The sequence below is a fragment of the Pelecanus crispus genome, chromosome 16 (assembly GCF_030463565.1).
Source record: "Pelecanus crispus isolate bPelCri1 chromosome 16, bPelCri1.pri, whole genome shotgun sequence".
NCBI lineage: Eukaryota > Metazoa > Chordata > Aves > Pelecaniformes > Pelecanidae > Pelecanus > Pelecanus crispus.
In genome coordinates, this window is record NC_134658.1 from 7511812 (window position 1) to 7524020 (window position 12209).

Genomic DNA, 12209 nt, shown 5'->3' on the forward strand with positions numbered 1-12209 from the left:
GGGGGTGGTGGGGGGGGCACACACACAGATATGGGGGTGCAGGAGCACAGGGGGGTCCCGCTGCAGCGCTCCCCCAGCCCCATGCATGTGCCCGCCGGCACCAGGCAGGGGGAGGAGGGTGATGAAGCCCCCAGCGCCGGCCAGAGCAGGGGGCAGCCGCCTTTGAAGAGCCCCCGGCTGCTACCGAAGCCCAGCCGAGCCGGGGGCGGGGGGGATTAGCGGGGAAATTCCACGGGACGCGGGATGGGCCCGCGGGGCACCCCCGGCCACACGCCCCGTGCACGCACCACTGCACCCAGCCGCCACGTCAGCACAGCGGGGGCACGCGGCCCCCGGGGACGGGGACCCAGGGGACGGTCCCATCCCCCTGCCCCGGGGCGACGCGGGGGTCCCACCCCACGGGTGCCTCCAGGAGGGGACGGAGGGGCTGCGGTGCTGGGCAGGGCCATCGCGGGGACAAGGACACATGGGGGGCCCCCCGGGGCGGGGGGGCGGTGGGCAGCGGGCGCTCACTTGTGGGGCATGTCCTCCATGCTGACGCGGCCCCAGACGCCCACCACGAAGCTCTCCACCTCGCACTCGTTGACGCCGCGGGCGATGCGGAAGTGGCCGCCCTCGCCCCACGCCGTGCCCCAGGAGTTGGCCGCGGTCTGCGGAGGGGACACGGGACACGGCTCAGTGCTTGGGTGGCCCAGCTGAACCCCCCCATCCCCGAGCTGGATCCCACGTGGGGCGTGGGAAAGCAGCACTTGCACCCACCCACCCCACCGCCTCAGCCCCAACAAACTCGTGACACCCACCGACACTCACCCAGTATTTTTGGGTCTGGCCATCAGGCAGCTGCTCTTCTCCCCACCTGCATTGGAAGGGCAAGGGCAGTGAGCCCCCGGGGCACCCCCCTGGGCTGCACCCCATACTGCAGGCGTCACCCTGCTACAGCAGGGTGCTGCGCCCACCCCGCTCGGTTCCTGGTCCCGGCCCCTCCCCGAGGGCCAGGCCGAGGAGGTTATGGTTATGTCCGCTCCCAAAACACAGGCAGGTGTATGTAGCCGTGGGGAGGAGAGGGAAGCCGCTGGCACAGGGCAGCCGGCCCCGCTCCCCTCCTCGGGCTCTGCGCCTCCAAAATGTCCCCCTCCGTCGGGGGGCTGAGCCCCGCGCACTCGTGTCGCTTGTGGCCGCAGCCCCAGGGCGAGCATTGCCCCCCGGCAGGACTCCCCCCATCGCACCCCGCACCCTCCTTCCCTCCCCGCTTCCTCTCCCTGCCCGGAGGAAGGGGACGCCTTTCCTCCCCCAAAGAAAACGCTTCTCCTGCGCGGAGCGGGGCTCTCCGCGCCCCCCGGAGCCCCCCATGCCACTCCCCACCTACCCGGTGATTTTGACCGAGTGCGTCCCGTGGCTCTGGTGCTTCGGTCCTTTCGCCTCGGCCACCGGCGTGTGCCGATAGATCCCACTCTTGTACATGAAGAAATCCTCGTGCACCTCCAGGATGGCTGCGGGCAGGGGGAGAGGGTCTGGGGACGCCAGTAAGGGACGGGGCACCGAGCTCCGGGGCTCCTCGTCCCCTACAGCCGAGGATGTGGGCACCGGGGGCACGGGGCATCGCGCGGGAGGGGGAAGGTGGCAGCCAGATCCTCCCCCAGGCAACATGACAAGACTCGGAGGAGGATTAAAAAAAAAAAAAACTAAAGTAAACCAAAACCAACTGCTGAGACGGAGATTAAATCTCGGAGTCAATGAGCAACAAGTGCCCGCTGGTGCGGGCAGCGTGACAGGCACCCCGGGGCCGGCGAGAGCGCGGCGATGCCCAGGCACGTCGCTAAATATTAAGCAGGGAGAGCGGCCGAGGCGGGGGGTCCTGGCTCCCACGCCGGCCCCAGGCAGGGCAGCTTCCCCCACCCACCTCGTCCCCCCGGCTGCCGCAGCACCCAGCTTCGGGGTGCGCGGGTGGGGTGCCCACGCCGGCTCCCTACCTTGCACGGGGCCGTTCTCCATCAGCTCCTTCATGATCTCCTTCTCCTGCAAGCACAGAGCCGGGTGGTACAGGGGCCGGGACCCCCGGCACCGCCCTGCCCACCCCCCGGGGATGCAGGCAGCGGCCGTTTCGGCACCCACAGGTGGGTGTTGTGGAGATGCCGGGTGGAGGAGCAGCTGCCCCGGGGGCTCCGTGGCGGGTTTTTCCCAGCTTCATTTTCAAACTTGGCTTTCCCAGGCAAACCACCCCGAGCCAAGCCCCTTCCCGCTCCCCACGCCAAACGGCTCCGGCTTCGCCCACGCTGGCGGCCCAGCCCCGTCCCGTGGGCACTCACGCTGGAGGAGAGGCGGTAGGCGGGGGTGGACTGGTAGATGTCATTGGCGTGGGTCTGGGGGTTGGGGCAGCGTGCCGTGGCCTGCCGCTTGCCCCTGCCCGTGGAGCGGCTGTGCATCATGCAGGGCTGTGCCGCCGGCTGGCTGTCCTGGCTGGTGAAGGGGTAGCACTCGTCCGTCACCACGCTGGGCAGAGGGACAAGGACGTGAGGAGGGGAACGACCGCCCGGCTCCATCCCCAAACCCCCCTCCCCAAAAGCCCTTCTCTAGAACCCCGCTCTCCATCCCAGCCGGGCTGGCTGCCCTCGGTCCCCACCCGCCCAAGGGACAGCCCCGGGGACAGGGTGCGCGTGGGGTGCCGCCGATCCCGGGCTCTCCACAGCCTTGAACCCCCCCATCCCACCCCAGCACCGGGGCAGCCTCTGCCCCCCCGTCCCGTCCCCACTCACCCTCGCCTGCGGAGGTACCACCAGGCGCCGTCCAGCCGGCCCCCGCTGCAGCCCCGCTGGTTGCGGGTGTCGCAGGACAGGAGGTTTTGGGGCGACAGGGAGGGCGTCATGTGCCCCATGGAGTGGATGGAGATGCGGTCCGAGGCGACGGCTGGGAGCGAGCAGGGTGTCAGGGAGCGGTGGCTGCTCCCTCGGGTCCTGCCCCGCTCCCCAGCCCTGCGGCAGCGGGTTTCATCCCTGTCCCCACCGGCCACGACACCCCGTCCCCTCCCAGCTCACCCGCCGTGGAGAAAGCCCAGGATCCGGCGCAGTTGCCCTGGTCCAGGGGCTCGTGGATCATCCCGGGCCACTTCGCGGCTGCGTCAAAGTGGCGGGGCAGCACCTCGTTGGAGTCCATGTTCATCTGCGGAGGCAGAGCCGAGGCATGAGGGGTGCCGGCTGCGCAGGGACCCCCGCTCCTTCCCCCTGCCCGCAGCAGCCCTTCCCCAGCAGCTCCCGGGGCATCCTTGGGGCCGTGGTCCCTGGCCAGCGTTAGCATCCCCCGGCCCCACTGCAGAGCCCGTAGCCCTGGCTGAGCACCACCAGGATTTGGGTGTCCCCTTGTCCCAGAGGAGCCGGCTCCCTCAACCTTCCCTAAATTCAGGCTCCTCATCCGCAGCGGCCCCTTAGGCAACGACAGCACCAAGCGCCTGGTCTCAGACACCGGCCAGGCCGGCACCACGTGGCCACAAGCCCGCAGCACCGGGTGGCCTTGAGCCCCTCATTGTGGCTCCGGGCCAGCTCTCGCCCAGCCGCTGACTCACGCCCCGGCCACGCACGGCTCAGCCTTCCTGGGGAGGACGCGGCTGCGACACCCGGCTTATCGCAGCGCAGGAAACGCCTCTAAAATTAAACCTCGCCGGGAGCCGAGGCCACGGCGCTGGGTGTGCAGCACCACGCGCGAAGCTCGCTCCCTGCCAGCGCCCGCGGGACCCCCGGCCGCTGCCCACCCCCAATGGGGGACCGGTTTCGGGTGCAGCCCGGGGGCAGGCAGAGGCACCCCGCTTTGCAAAGCGCCGGCGCAGCCGGCTCTGCCGACTCAGCAGCTGCGGGGCCGGCTTTCCGATGGGAAACCGGCACGGAGGAGCGGGGGAAAAAACAACACTGGCAGCCCGGGGATTGTCAGGGGGAATTTGCTGAGCTGCTGTCTCCAAACACAAGGGCTGCCCACGGCACCCACCCGGCACAGCCCCTTCCCTGCCTCCCCCCGGCTGCAGACCCCCGTCCCGGGGTCGGGGACGCTGCAGGGACATCGCCGGCTGATGGCGAAGCATTGGGTGAAGCCATGGGACAGGCAGGCTCAACCCTTGGCGTGCCTCAGTTTCCCCTTGCATCCAAGGGGTCTGGGGATCTCGGGGTGGGGGGGGCGTGACTCACGTGCATCTCGTTCATGTTCATGACGGTGGGAGAGGGACGGAAGGTGCCCAGGCGGTGCCGGATCCCGTCCTCCAGTGTCATGCCCCAAAACTGGCTGTAGTTGGCGGCTCTCCAGCTGGACAGGACGAGGGGGTGCGGGTCAGGGGTGCCCCAAAAAGCACCGAGGGGCAAAGCATCCCCTCCCCATCCTCCCGGTGCCCGGTCCTTACCCGTAATCGCCCCTGTTGACGGCATCGATCAGCTCCCCATCCATCAGGCAAGCGTGGTCCTCGCACTGCCACTGCCCGCCGGGGCCGCAGGTGCTGCGGGGGGGATGGCACCGGAGGGGACAGTCAGCCAGGGAGGGAGAGCGTCCCTGGGGTGATGGGGGGTACCCAGGGCGGGTGCTGCCCACCCCCAGCCGGGGACCCGCCGCCGTTGTGGGCAGCCAGCGCGGGGCCGGGGCTGCTTCTGCACCAGGGTGCGGGGCTCACGCCGCGGCTCAGCGCCTCGGGACGGGGTGAAGCTGGGCCAGGAGCCGGCGGGCAGCCCTCTGCACGGCCCGGGGGGCTGCCCCCCCCCGCCCCAGTCCCCGCAGGAGCCCGGAGGGCAGACAGAGCATGGGACAGAAAATCAGCTGAAAAGCAGCCAGGCCTGCAGACTTCAGAGCGGGGCTTGGACGCCAGCCCAGGGAGGAGATTTGGGGCTGGCTGTTCCCCCACTGGGGCAAGCCACTCCGGCCAGGTCAGCCGGGAGCCCTGCAGCACCCACAGGGAGACCCAGGGTGGGGTGGCTGGGGGGGATGTGCCAGGTCCAGGTCCCCCCAGGGAGCCCTAGGCTGTGCTCCCCCCGCACAGCGAGCAATGCTTGGCATGCTCCCTCCTGCCCGCCGGCCGAGCTCCCGGCACACTCTTCCCTTTTAAGGAGCCGTGCGAGGCCGGAGCCGTGTCCCGCAATCCCAGCCGCGATCCCGCCGGCAGCACCTGCACCCCTGGCACTCGCCCCGTCCCCATCCCCGAGCGCTCCCGGTACTGCACCGGGGACCCCGCATCTGGCTGTGAACTCCTCGGGGATTCCCGCAGGAGCACCTCGGGGTGCAGCCAGCAGAGTGCCCGCAGCAGCCCGCCCTGCTTCCCCCAGGCACTGCATTTCCCCCCCGCCAGCCCCCCAGGCCCCACGGGAGCCGGGCAGGGACAAGGTCTGGGGTGAAACGCTGCAGGAATTGCCGCTCTCCAGGCGCCAAGCGCAGGGGAAGGATGTTTTGGCAGAAGACCCTCAGCCCCCGAGGGCCAGCGCTGCTGGGGAAGGAATGCTTTCCCAGCAGCAGGGACCAGTCATCCAAATGCACGGCTCAGGGATCTTGACCTTCTCCCAGGGCTTGGCGACATCCGCCAGCCCCATGTGCCTCCGCACCACGGTCCCGGAGAAACGCTGGGCAGCATCGGGGCTTCGGGGAGGGGCCGGGCTGGCTTTTCACCTCCAGCTCCAGCGCACACGCCTGCACACACGTGCACACACACGTGCTCATGCCCTCACACACGCCCCAGAGGGAACCTTTGATTTCCCTTATCTGCCGCATCGTTGCGATCCAGCCAGCCCCGCTGTGTTTGCTCCTTGTCTACGGGCAGATCCGTGCCCGCAGGTTCCCCTATCCCCCACCTCCGGGATGCCATTAATACCACCGCGGCCGTTTCTAGATAAACCCCACGCCGCTCGCAAATGCAAACAGCGAGCTCCTGGCGTGCAGCGCAGACGGGCTGCTGGCACCCGAGCAGGCAGCAGGGCCGCACTCCGGCCGCCTGGCATGGAGCTGCGGTGGCTGCCGGCTGCAGACACGTCCCGTCAGGCTTGGGCAAGCTGGGCTTGGACCAGCGCGGCCAGAAAAACCCCGGCAGCGCCGGGCCCGCGTCGGCAGCCCGCAGCCAGCCCGGCCGCGCGCTAACCCGGCGGAGAGAGCGGCTCCCACAAAGGCATGTGCTGAAACTTGGGAGCGGCTCAAGGCCCCGGGCTCTCTGCTCCAATTATGCCAGAGCAAAGGCATTTGGCACCGGCCCCCCGCCACCCAGCTTGGGCCCTGCGCTCCCGCTCCCGCCAAGCCGGCTGCGGGCAGCCTTGGCGTTCACAGGGCCCCCGACGCCCTTCCTCGGGCAGGCAGCGTGCCGGTGCCGCACCGGCGGTGCCCGCGTGGCATGGGGAGCGCGGAGGCACTCACCACAGGTTGCAGTTCTCCCGGTACGTGGCTCCGGTGGGGTAGCTGCGGCCGGCGCGGGCACAGCCTGGATGGGAGAGGGGAGAGCCCCGGTGAGCGCCCAGCTGCATCGGGGGTCCTGCCAGCACCCCCATGGCTCCAGGGGGTAAATACCAAGGGGAAAATAAAAGCGGTCCTCAAAACCAGGCGGGTGCCCGGCTGCAGCTCGGCACTTCCAGACCTGCGTGCCCGTCCAGCTGGGGCACGCTGGGGACCAGCTTGTGCCCCCCAGCACAGGGTGGGAGCAGGGCTGGCTCGGCGCCGGGAGGGTTAACCGTGGGGCTGCCGAGCAGAGCCGGCCTTGCAGGCACAGGCTGGCGGGACCGGGATAAAGGGGCCGGTTGTACCCGGGAGCTGGCTCTGCTCTGCAGGGACTTCTTAGAGTGCCTTGTGCTGCGCGGCGGGGGCTGCCCGTGCCCCCCGCTCGCCCCCGTCCGCCCCAGCTGCCGGGCGGGTTAAGTCAGGGCCAGCATCCGCCTGCCCCAGACATGACCGGGGACGCCAGGACACAGCACCATCCACCCCGCTCTGCCCCACAGGTACGCACCGCTGGAGCTGCCCCTCTGCCCCCCACAAAGCCCTGCCCCATGGGGAGGCGCAGGGGACCGGCTGCAGGGGCACGGGCTGCTCCCAGCCCGGGGTTTGGGAACCCGGCCCCAGCCCAGCCACTTTGCACGAATTTCCACAGCTCTGAGGGGCCTGGAGCGGCTCTGCAGCGAGGGCAGAGCAGTGGGGTGTCACATCCATTACCCAGAGGGGCACCAGCAGCATCACACAGCACGTTGGGCACCCCAGGGCCGGCCCCTGGCACCCACGGAGCCCTGCCCAGCTGGGCTGGGAGCCACCTCACCTGGGGCTTTGGGGAAGGGGGCCGGGATGCCCAGGCAGTACTCCCAGAAGTCAGGGCAGCAGTCGGAGATGGTGCGGTTGCAGAAGAGGTCGCAGTAGCAGAGGGTGTCGTGGTAGGGCACGGTGCAGCCATCGTCGCGGCCGTGGCAGCAGACGTCCCCTTGCTGGCAGTAGGACCCGCCGGCATCGTAGACCCCGTGCTCGTACAAGCCGGGGGCCAGCTCCCGGCGGCTACGCACCCGGGAAGCCAGGGCCGCCTGGGCCAGCAGCCAGAGGCAGAGCAGGGCCCACAGCAGGCGCATGTTGCCAGCCATGTCCCCAGACCTGCAGCCGCTGCAGAGGGAGGGCGGTGAGCGGGTGGGGGGCAGCCGGGGGTCCTGCGGGCACCGGGCAGCTCCGCACCCTACGCCAGCCCCATCCCGCTGGGTCGCCCACCCCGGCCGGCACCCAGCACCCCGAGCCCTGCGCCCCATCCCGGGGCACCTCACCGCTTCCCTGCCCTCCCCCGGGACGCTCAAAATTTTCAGGTTTCTTAACTCCCCTCGTGACCCCCCCAGCTCCGGGAACCCGCAGCCGCAGCGCGATGCCCCAAAACACCCGCTCCCCCCTGGGTGCTCGCTCCCTGGGTGGCTGAGGAGCCCTGTGCCCACCCCCCCCCGCTCCAAAAGCAAAACCCCAGCGGGACGGGGCCCCTCAGGGCACCCAGCGGGGGCTGCCCGGGCCCCCCGCGGGCAATGCGATGAGCTGCCCGGTCTCAGCCCATGGGAGAAGGGGAGGGGGGAGCCGCTCCGGGGAACCCACGGGGAACCCACGGGGAACCCACGGGCCACGACGCCCTCCCGGCCGCCCCTGCCCCGTACCTGCCGCGCCCGCCGCTCCGCTCCGCGCCGCCGCCGCCGCCGCTCGCCTCCTCCGCCCCCGCCGCTCCTTATAGCCGCGCCCCGGCCGGGGGGGAGCGGGGAGGCGCCGGGGGCAGCCGCGATCCGGCCGGGCCGCGCTGCCCCTCCCCGGGCGGAGCGGAGCCGACGGGGCGGGGGTCGAGCCCGGGGCTCCCGTCGGGGCGGAGGAACCGCGGCCCCGGACACCCCCCCCCCCACCTCCTCCCCCGGTGCCCCCCCGCCACCCACTCAGGGTCTCCCCAGCTCCTGCTCCCTGTGCCCCCCACCCCGTGCCCTCGCAAATTGGGGGGGGGGGGGGGGGTCCCGGCAGCCCTGCCAGCACCCCCAACTCCATCCAGGGGGGTCCCCGCTGCTACCCCCGGTGCAGGGTGTAGGGAGAGGGGGGGGCTGCGTGGCTCCCCCCGCCCAGCACCCCGGCTGCAGTGTGGGCGGCTGGATGAAGTGAGCCGGGGACATCCCATCACAGCCCGGCACATGGAGCCGCTGTCACTTGGAGTCAGCCCCGTGTCCCCGCTGCCAGCGCCAGTGTCCAGCCAGGGGCTCAGGACCCGGGGAGTGGGGGGTCTCGGCCGCCCCGCAGGCTCCAGTTCCCAATACTCGCTGCAGGCCTTCGGCTGCCCGCGCCGGGGGCTCCTGCCTGCCTCTGGCCTGCCATGAGCATCTCCCAGCCGCTGCCAAAGGATTCCTCGAAGATGCCTCACGGCAGCCAGGACGGGAGGCACCATGGGCGGCGGGAGGGAGTGGGGTTCCCCAGGCAGCCACGGGAGCTGGGGCAGGGGCTGAGCCCGTGGCCACGGGCCGGAGGGCTCCTGGCTCCCGGCTGCAGCCCACGGGGAGGGTGCTGCGGCCGGTCAGGGTGCGCTTGCACCCCGGTGCCCGTGCACGGAGAGCACTGCATCCCACTGGGCATGAGGGCCGCCTGCTCCCTGCAACCCCAGGGCGCTCCGGGTGCCCAAATGAGGGTCCTGCAAGAGCCCCATTCGCTGGGCCCCCCCGCCCGGCTGCTCGGCCAGCGCGCTCGGAAGGGCCTTTTCCTGCAAGCGTGGCCTTGGGCAGAGCGCACGGAGCTGGAGGGCTGCTGAGCGCCTCAGGAAGGAACTGGGTCCGGCCCGGAGTCCGACTGTCTCCAATCACACGTATTTTGTCCATAACGGGACTGACAGGAATCCAGAGTGAGTCACAAATTCCCCAAGACCCTCAGGGGACAAAAGCAAAGCCACTGGTGAAAAGGACATCCCTAGCTTCTGCTCCCGGTTCTTGTGCTCCTGCCAGGCAGCTCCCTGGCAGCGGCTGAGGATCCCGTGGGGCGCTGCCGGCAGAGCTGGTCCCTTCCCGTTCCCATTGCAGCCCCCGGCCCCCCCCGGCCGATAAGGGCTCGTGTGCGGAGGCGGGAGCGGCGACAGCCCAAGCGCTTGTGCGCTCCCCCCCCTCCCCGCTTCCTGCGGCCATGCTCGGCGTGCCAAGCGTCGCTTTTGGTGATACGCGGCGAGCCGGCACTGCGGGGTCACGGCTCGCCGCGTCCCTCTGATGCTGGCATTTCCCCTTCTGCGTGTCCTTGCCTGTCCCCGCTCCGGGGAGTGGCAGCCTCCCACACACGTGGGGGAGCAGGGCAAAGTCCAGCCAGGGCACCTTGGGCCCACGTGGCCACGGGAAGCAGAGCCGAGTGCCGCGGGCTGGCACGCACGCCTGCCCTGTCCTCGCTGCCACTGCCTCCGGCTGCTCTGGGGGAGGGAGAAGGTCCCAGTGCCCCCGGGCCCCACTGCACGGAGTCCTGCAAAGAGCCCAGACCCAGGCGGGTGGTCCCCGGATGCCCCCCGGCGCAGCAGGGACACGCATGGGCTCTGCCAAGATCGCACGGCACTGCCATCCCCATGGGGTGCAGGGTGAGCACCCCCGGTGATGCACAACCCCATGGCGGGGTGAAGACCCCGCTGTTGAGGAGATGCATCCCTCCAAACCCATCCTGGAAAGCCAGCCAGCCGGCCGGGCGAGCCGGGCAGAGGCTGGTGCAGTGCCACCACGGCACAGCTCACTCATGCCGGGCTTTCTGGGTGCTGCCACGTCCTGGCCCCCCCTTCAAGGCCTCTGCTTCAAAGCAGCCCCAGGGCTGCACGTGAGCCGGGCTGCACGTGAGCCGGACGTGCACGGTGCCGGGGGTGGCCGAGGCTCCCCAGGGATCGTGCCCCCTGCGCCAGGCGCTCGGCGGGGCCGGGGGACCAGAGTCACCCCGAGAACCCCGTCCCAGCGGGCTGGGGCAGCTCTGGGGGCAGCGGGGCCGGTACAGCTGGGGCAGGGAGCTGCTGGCCCCCGCGGTGCTCGGCACAGCCCAGCGCTGCGGGATCAGCCAGGAACGGGTTTGTTGGCGAGAGGCAGCCAGGAAAGGCAGGGAATGACCTGCGGCGAGACCCGGCTTCCTCCCCAGCCCGTGCTGGGGCAGGGCGGCGTGGAAAGGGGCCACCCCAACCCCCTGACATTCACAGCCTGGGGGACACATCACCCCTGTGGGGTGCTGGCGCACGGGGCTGGGGTGAAGGCTTTGCCATCCCTCGAGGGGCTGCAGTCTCCTGAGGAAGGGGGCTCACGCCCCTGCCTTCCCTGGGATAGCCCCGGCGCCATGGGGACGTCATCCCCGCTTTGGGACACGCCGTGACACTTCTGAAGAGGTGGACGGGACACGGCGCTTCCCAAGACTGCGACCTTCCCCGCCAGCCCGGGGCTCCAAATGCAGGGCATGGGCCCCTCTGCAGCGGCATCAGGCCTGCAGCCCCCAGGCACACGGCACCATGGAGCCAGGGAGGGCGATCGAGCCAGAGCTGGGACCCTGCTCCCATGGTGGGGGGCAACTATGGCTCGAGGGGAGCCCGGGGGGGGACAGGGAGGTGGCCAGATGCCTGGGTCCCCTGGCCAGACGCCTGGGTCCTCCGGCCGCGGCGCTTGGCGGCAGGGCTGGAGTGCCACCTCTCGGGAAAGCCGGGAGAGAGACAGCAGGCAGGCAGGCAGCCTCTACTCCAAATTTTAATGAAACAAATAAGTTAATAAATTAATCAAGTGAGGTAACTACCGCTGGCTGGGGAGGTCTGCCGGGGACCAGCCAGCCTCGGGGAGGGTCCTACGAGTTAGTTCCTGCGTGCGGCTGCGGGAAAAGCTCTCGCATGCACCCTCGCCCCACGGCCAGGCACCCACGGCACCCACGCACCACCCCACCGCCTGCCCACCCGCGGCACCCGGCCGTCCCCTCGCGCCCCTGCGGCTCCGCTGCCCCCCAAAACGGGCACCCCCAGGACGAGGGGAGGGGGCCGGGGCGGTGCGGGAGCTGGGGGGAGGCTGCGAGCGGCTCTGGCAGGGCCCGCGCTGGCCACATGCACTAACAAGGCAAGAAAAACGAGCAGGGTTGGGGGTCCCCACTGCCGGGAGCAGAGGCACAGGGGGGCTTGGGAAGGGGGGGTGCAAATCCCACGGTCTGAAGCCCAGAGAGGGGCCGTGCCGGCAGCGAGGGGCTCAGTGGGTCCTTGCCAGCCCGGGTCAGATCCCAGCACCACGGCCATGCAGGTGCCGCTGCCGAGCTCCGCAGGGCACCGAGACCCCCGGGACCCCCAGCTTGGCAAACTTTGGCACTACCACAGTTGTTTCCACGCTGGCTCAGCCCAGCGCTGCGGGATGGGAAACCGGCCCCAGGGCTGGAGTCAGCGAAGGGGAGTGGGGCAGCGCGGGAGCTGCCATGGCTCTGCCGCGAGCGACACGTCTGTGGTCCCCAGGCCACGGAGGGGACGGGGACACAGGGAGGGACAAACTGAGCACCGCGGGACCTGGCGGGGAAGGAGTCCTCTAAGCAAGAGCAGCGGCTGGGACACAAGAAGGAGGGTTGCTCCTTGGGGACCACCGTCCCCATTGCCTGTGCCTGCATCCCCCCCCCTCCGCCGCAGCCCCTTCCAGCCCCCGGGCCACCCTCGGACGGAGGTTTGTCACCCAGCCCCAAGCCCCAGGGGCACGCAGGCGGGCCCCCACGGGCAGCAGGATCCAGCCCTGGGTGCTGGTAGGGGGGATTGCTTATTGCCTATGTCCCCA

The 12209-nt window shown here is 70.5% G+C and overlaps 1 protein-coding gene across 1 annotated transcript; it reads right to left on the minus strand.

The window, feature by feature from the left end:
* Window positions 1–509: 509 nt before the first annotated feature.
* On the minus strand, window positions 510–7559 carry TINAGL1 (tubulointerstitial nephritis antigen like 1). Its single transcript, XM_075722149.1, has 11 exons — window positions 7247–7559; window positions 6361–6424; window positions 4379–4471; window positions 4170–4284; window positions 3033–3156; window positions 2754–2904; window positions 2307–2490; window positions 1971–2016; window positions 1367–1490; window positions 811–856; window positions 510–650 (listed from the first exon to the last, which is right to left on the minus strand). Exons 1-11 carry the CDS (start codon window positions 7557–7559, stop codon window positions 510–512), a joined length of 1401 nt encoding a protein of 466 aa, XP_075578264.1.
* Between the last annotated feature and the right edge of the window lie 4650 nt (window positions 7560–12209).

Excerpts from the sequence above, each read along its gene's own strand:
- TINAGL1 (XM_075722149.1), bottom strand. The coding sequence starts at position 7,559 with ATGGCTGGCAACATGCGCCTGCTGTGGGCCCTGCTCTGCCTCTGGCTG. Across the intron at positions 3,157-4,169 it reads TGAACATGAACGAGATGCAC|ATGAACATGGACTCCAACGA; the intron begins GTGAGTCACGCC and ends CTGCCTCCGCAG. Across the intron at positions 2,491-2,753 it reads TGGTACCTCCGCAGGCGAGG|CGTGGTGACGGACGAGTGCT; the intron begins GTGAGTGGGGAC and ends CCCTCTGCCCAG.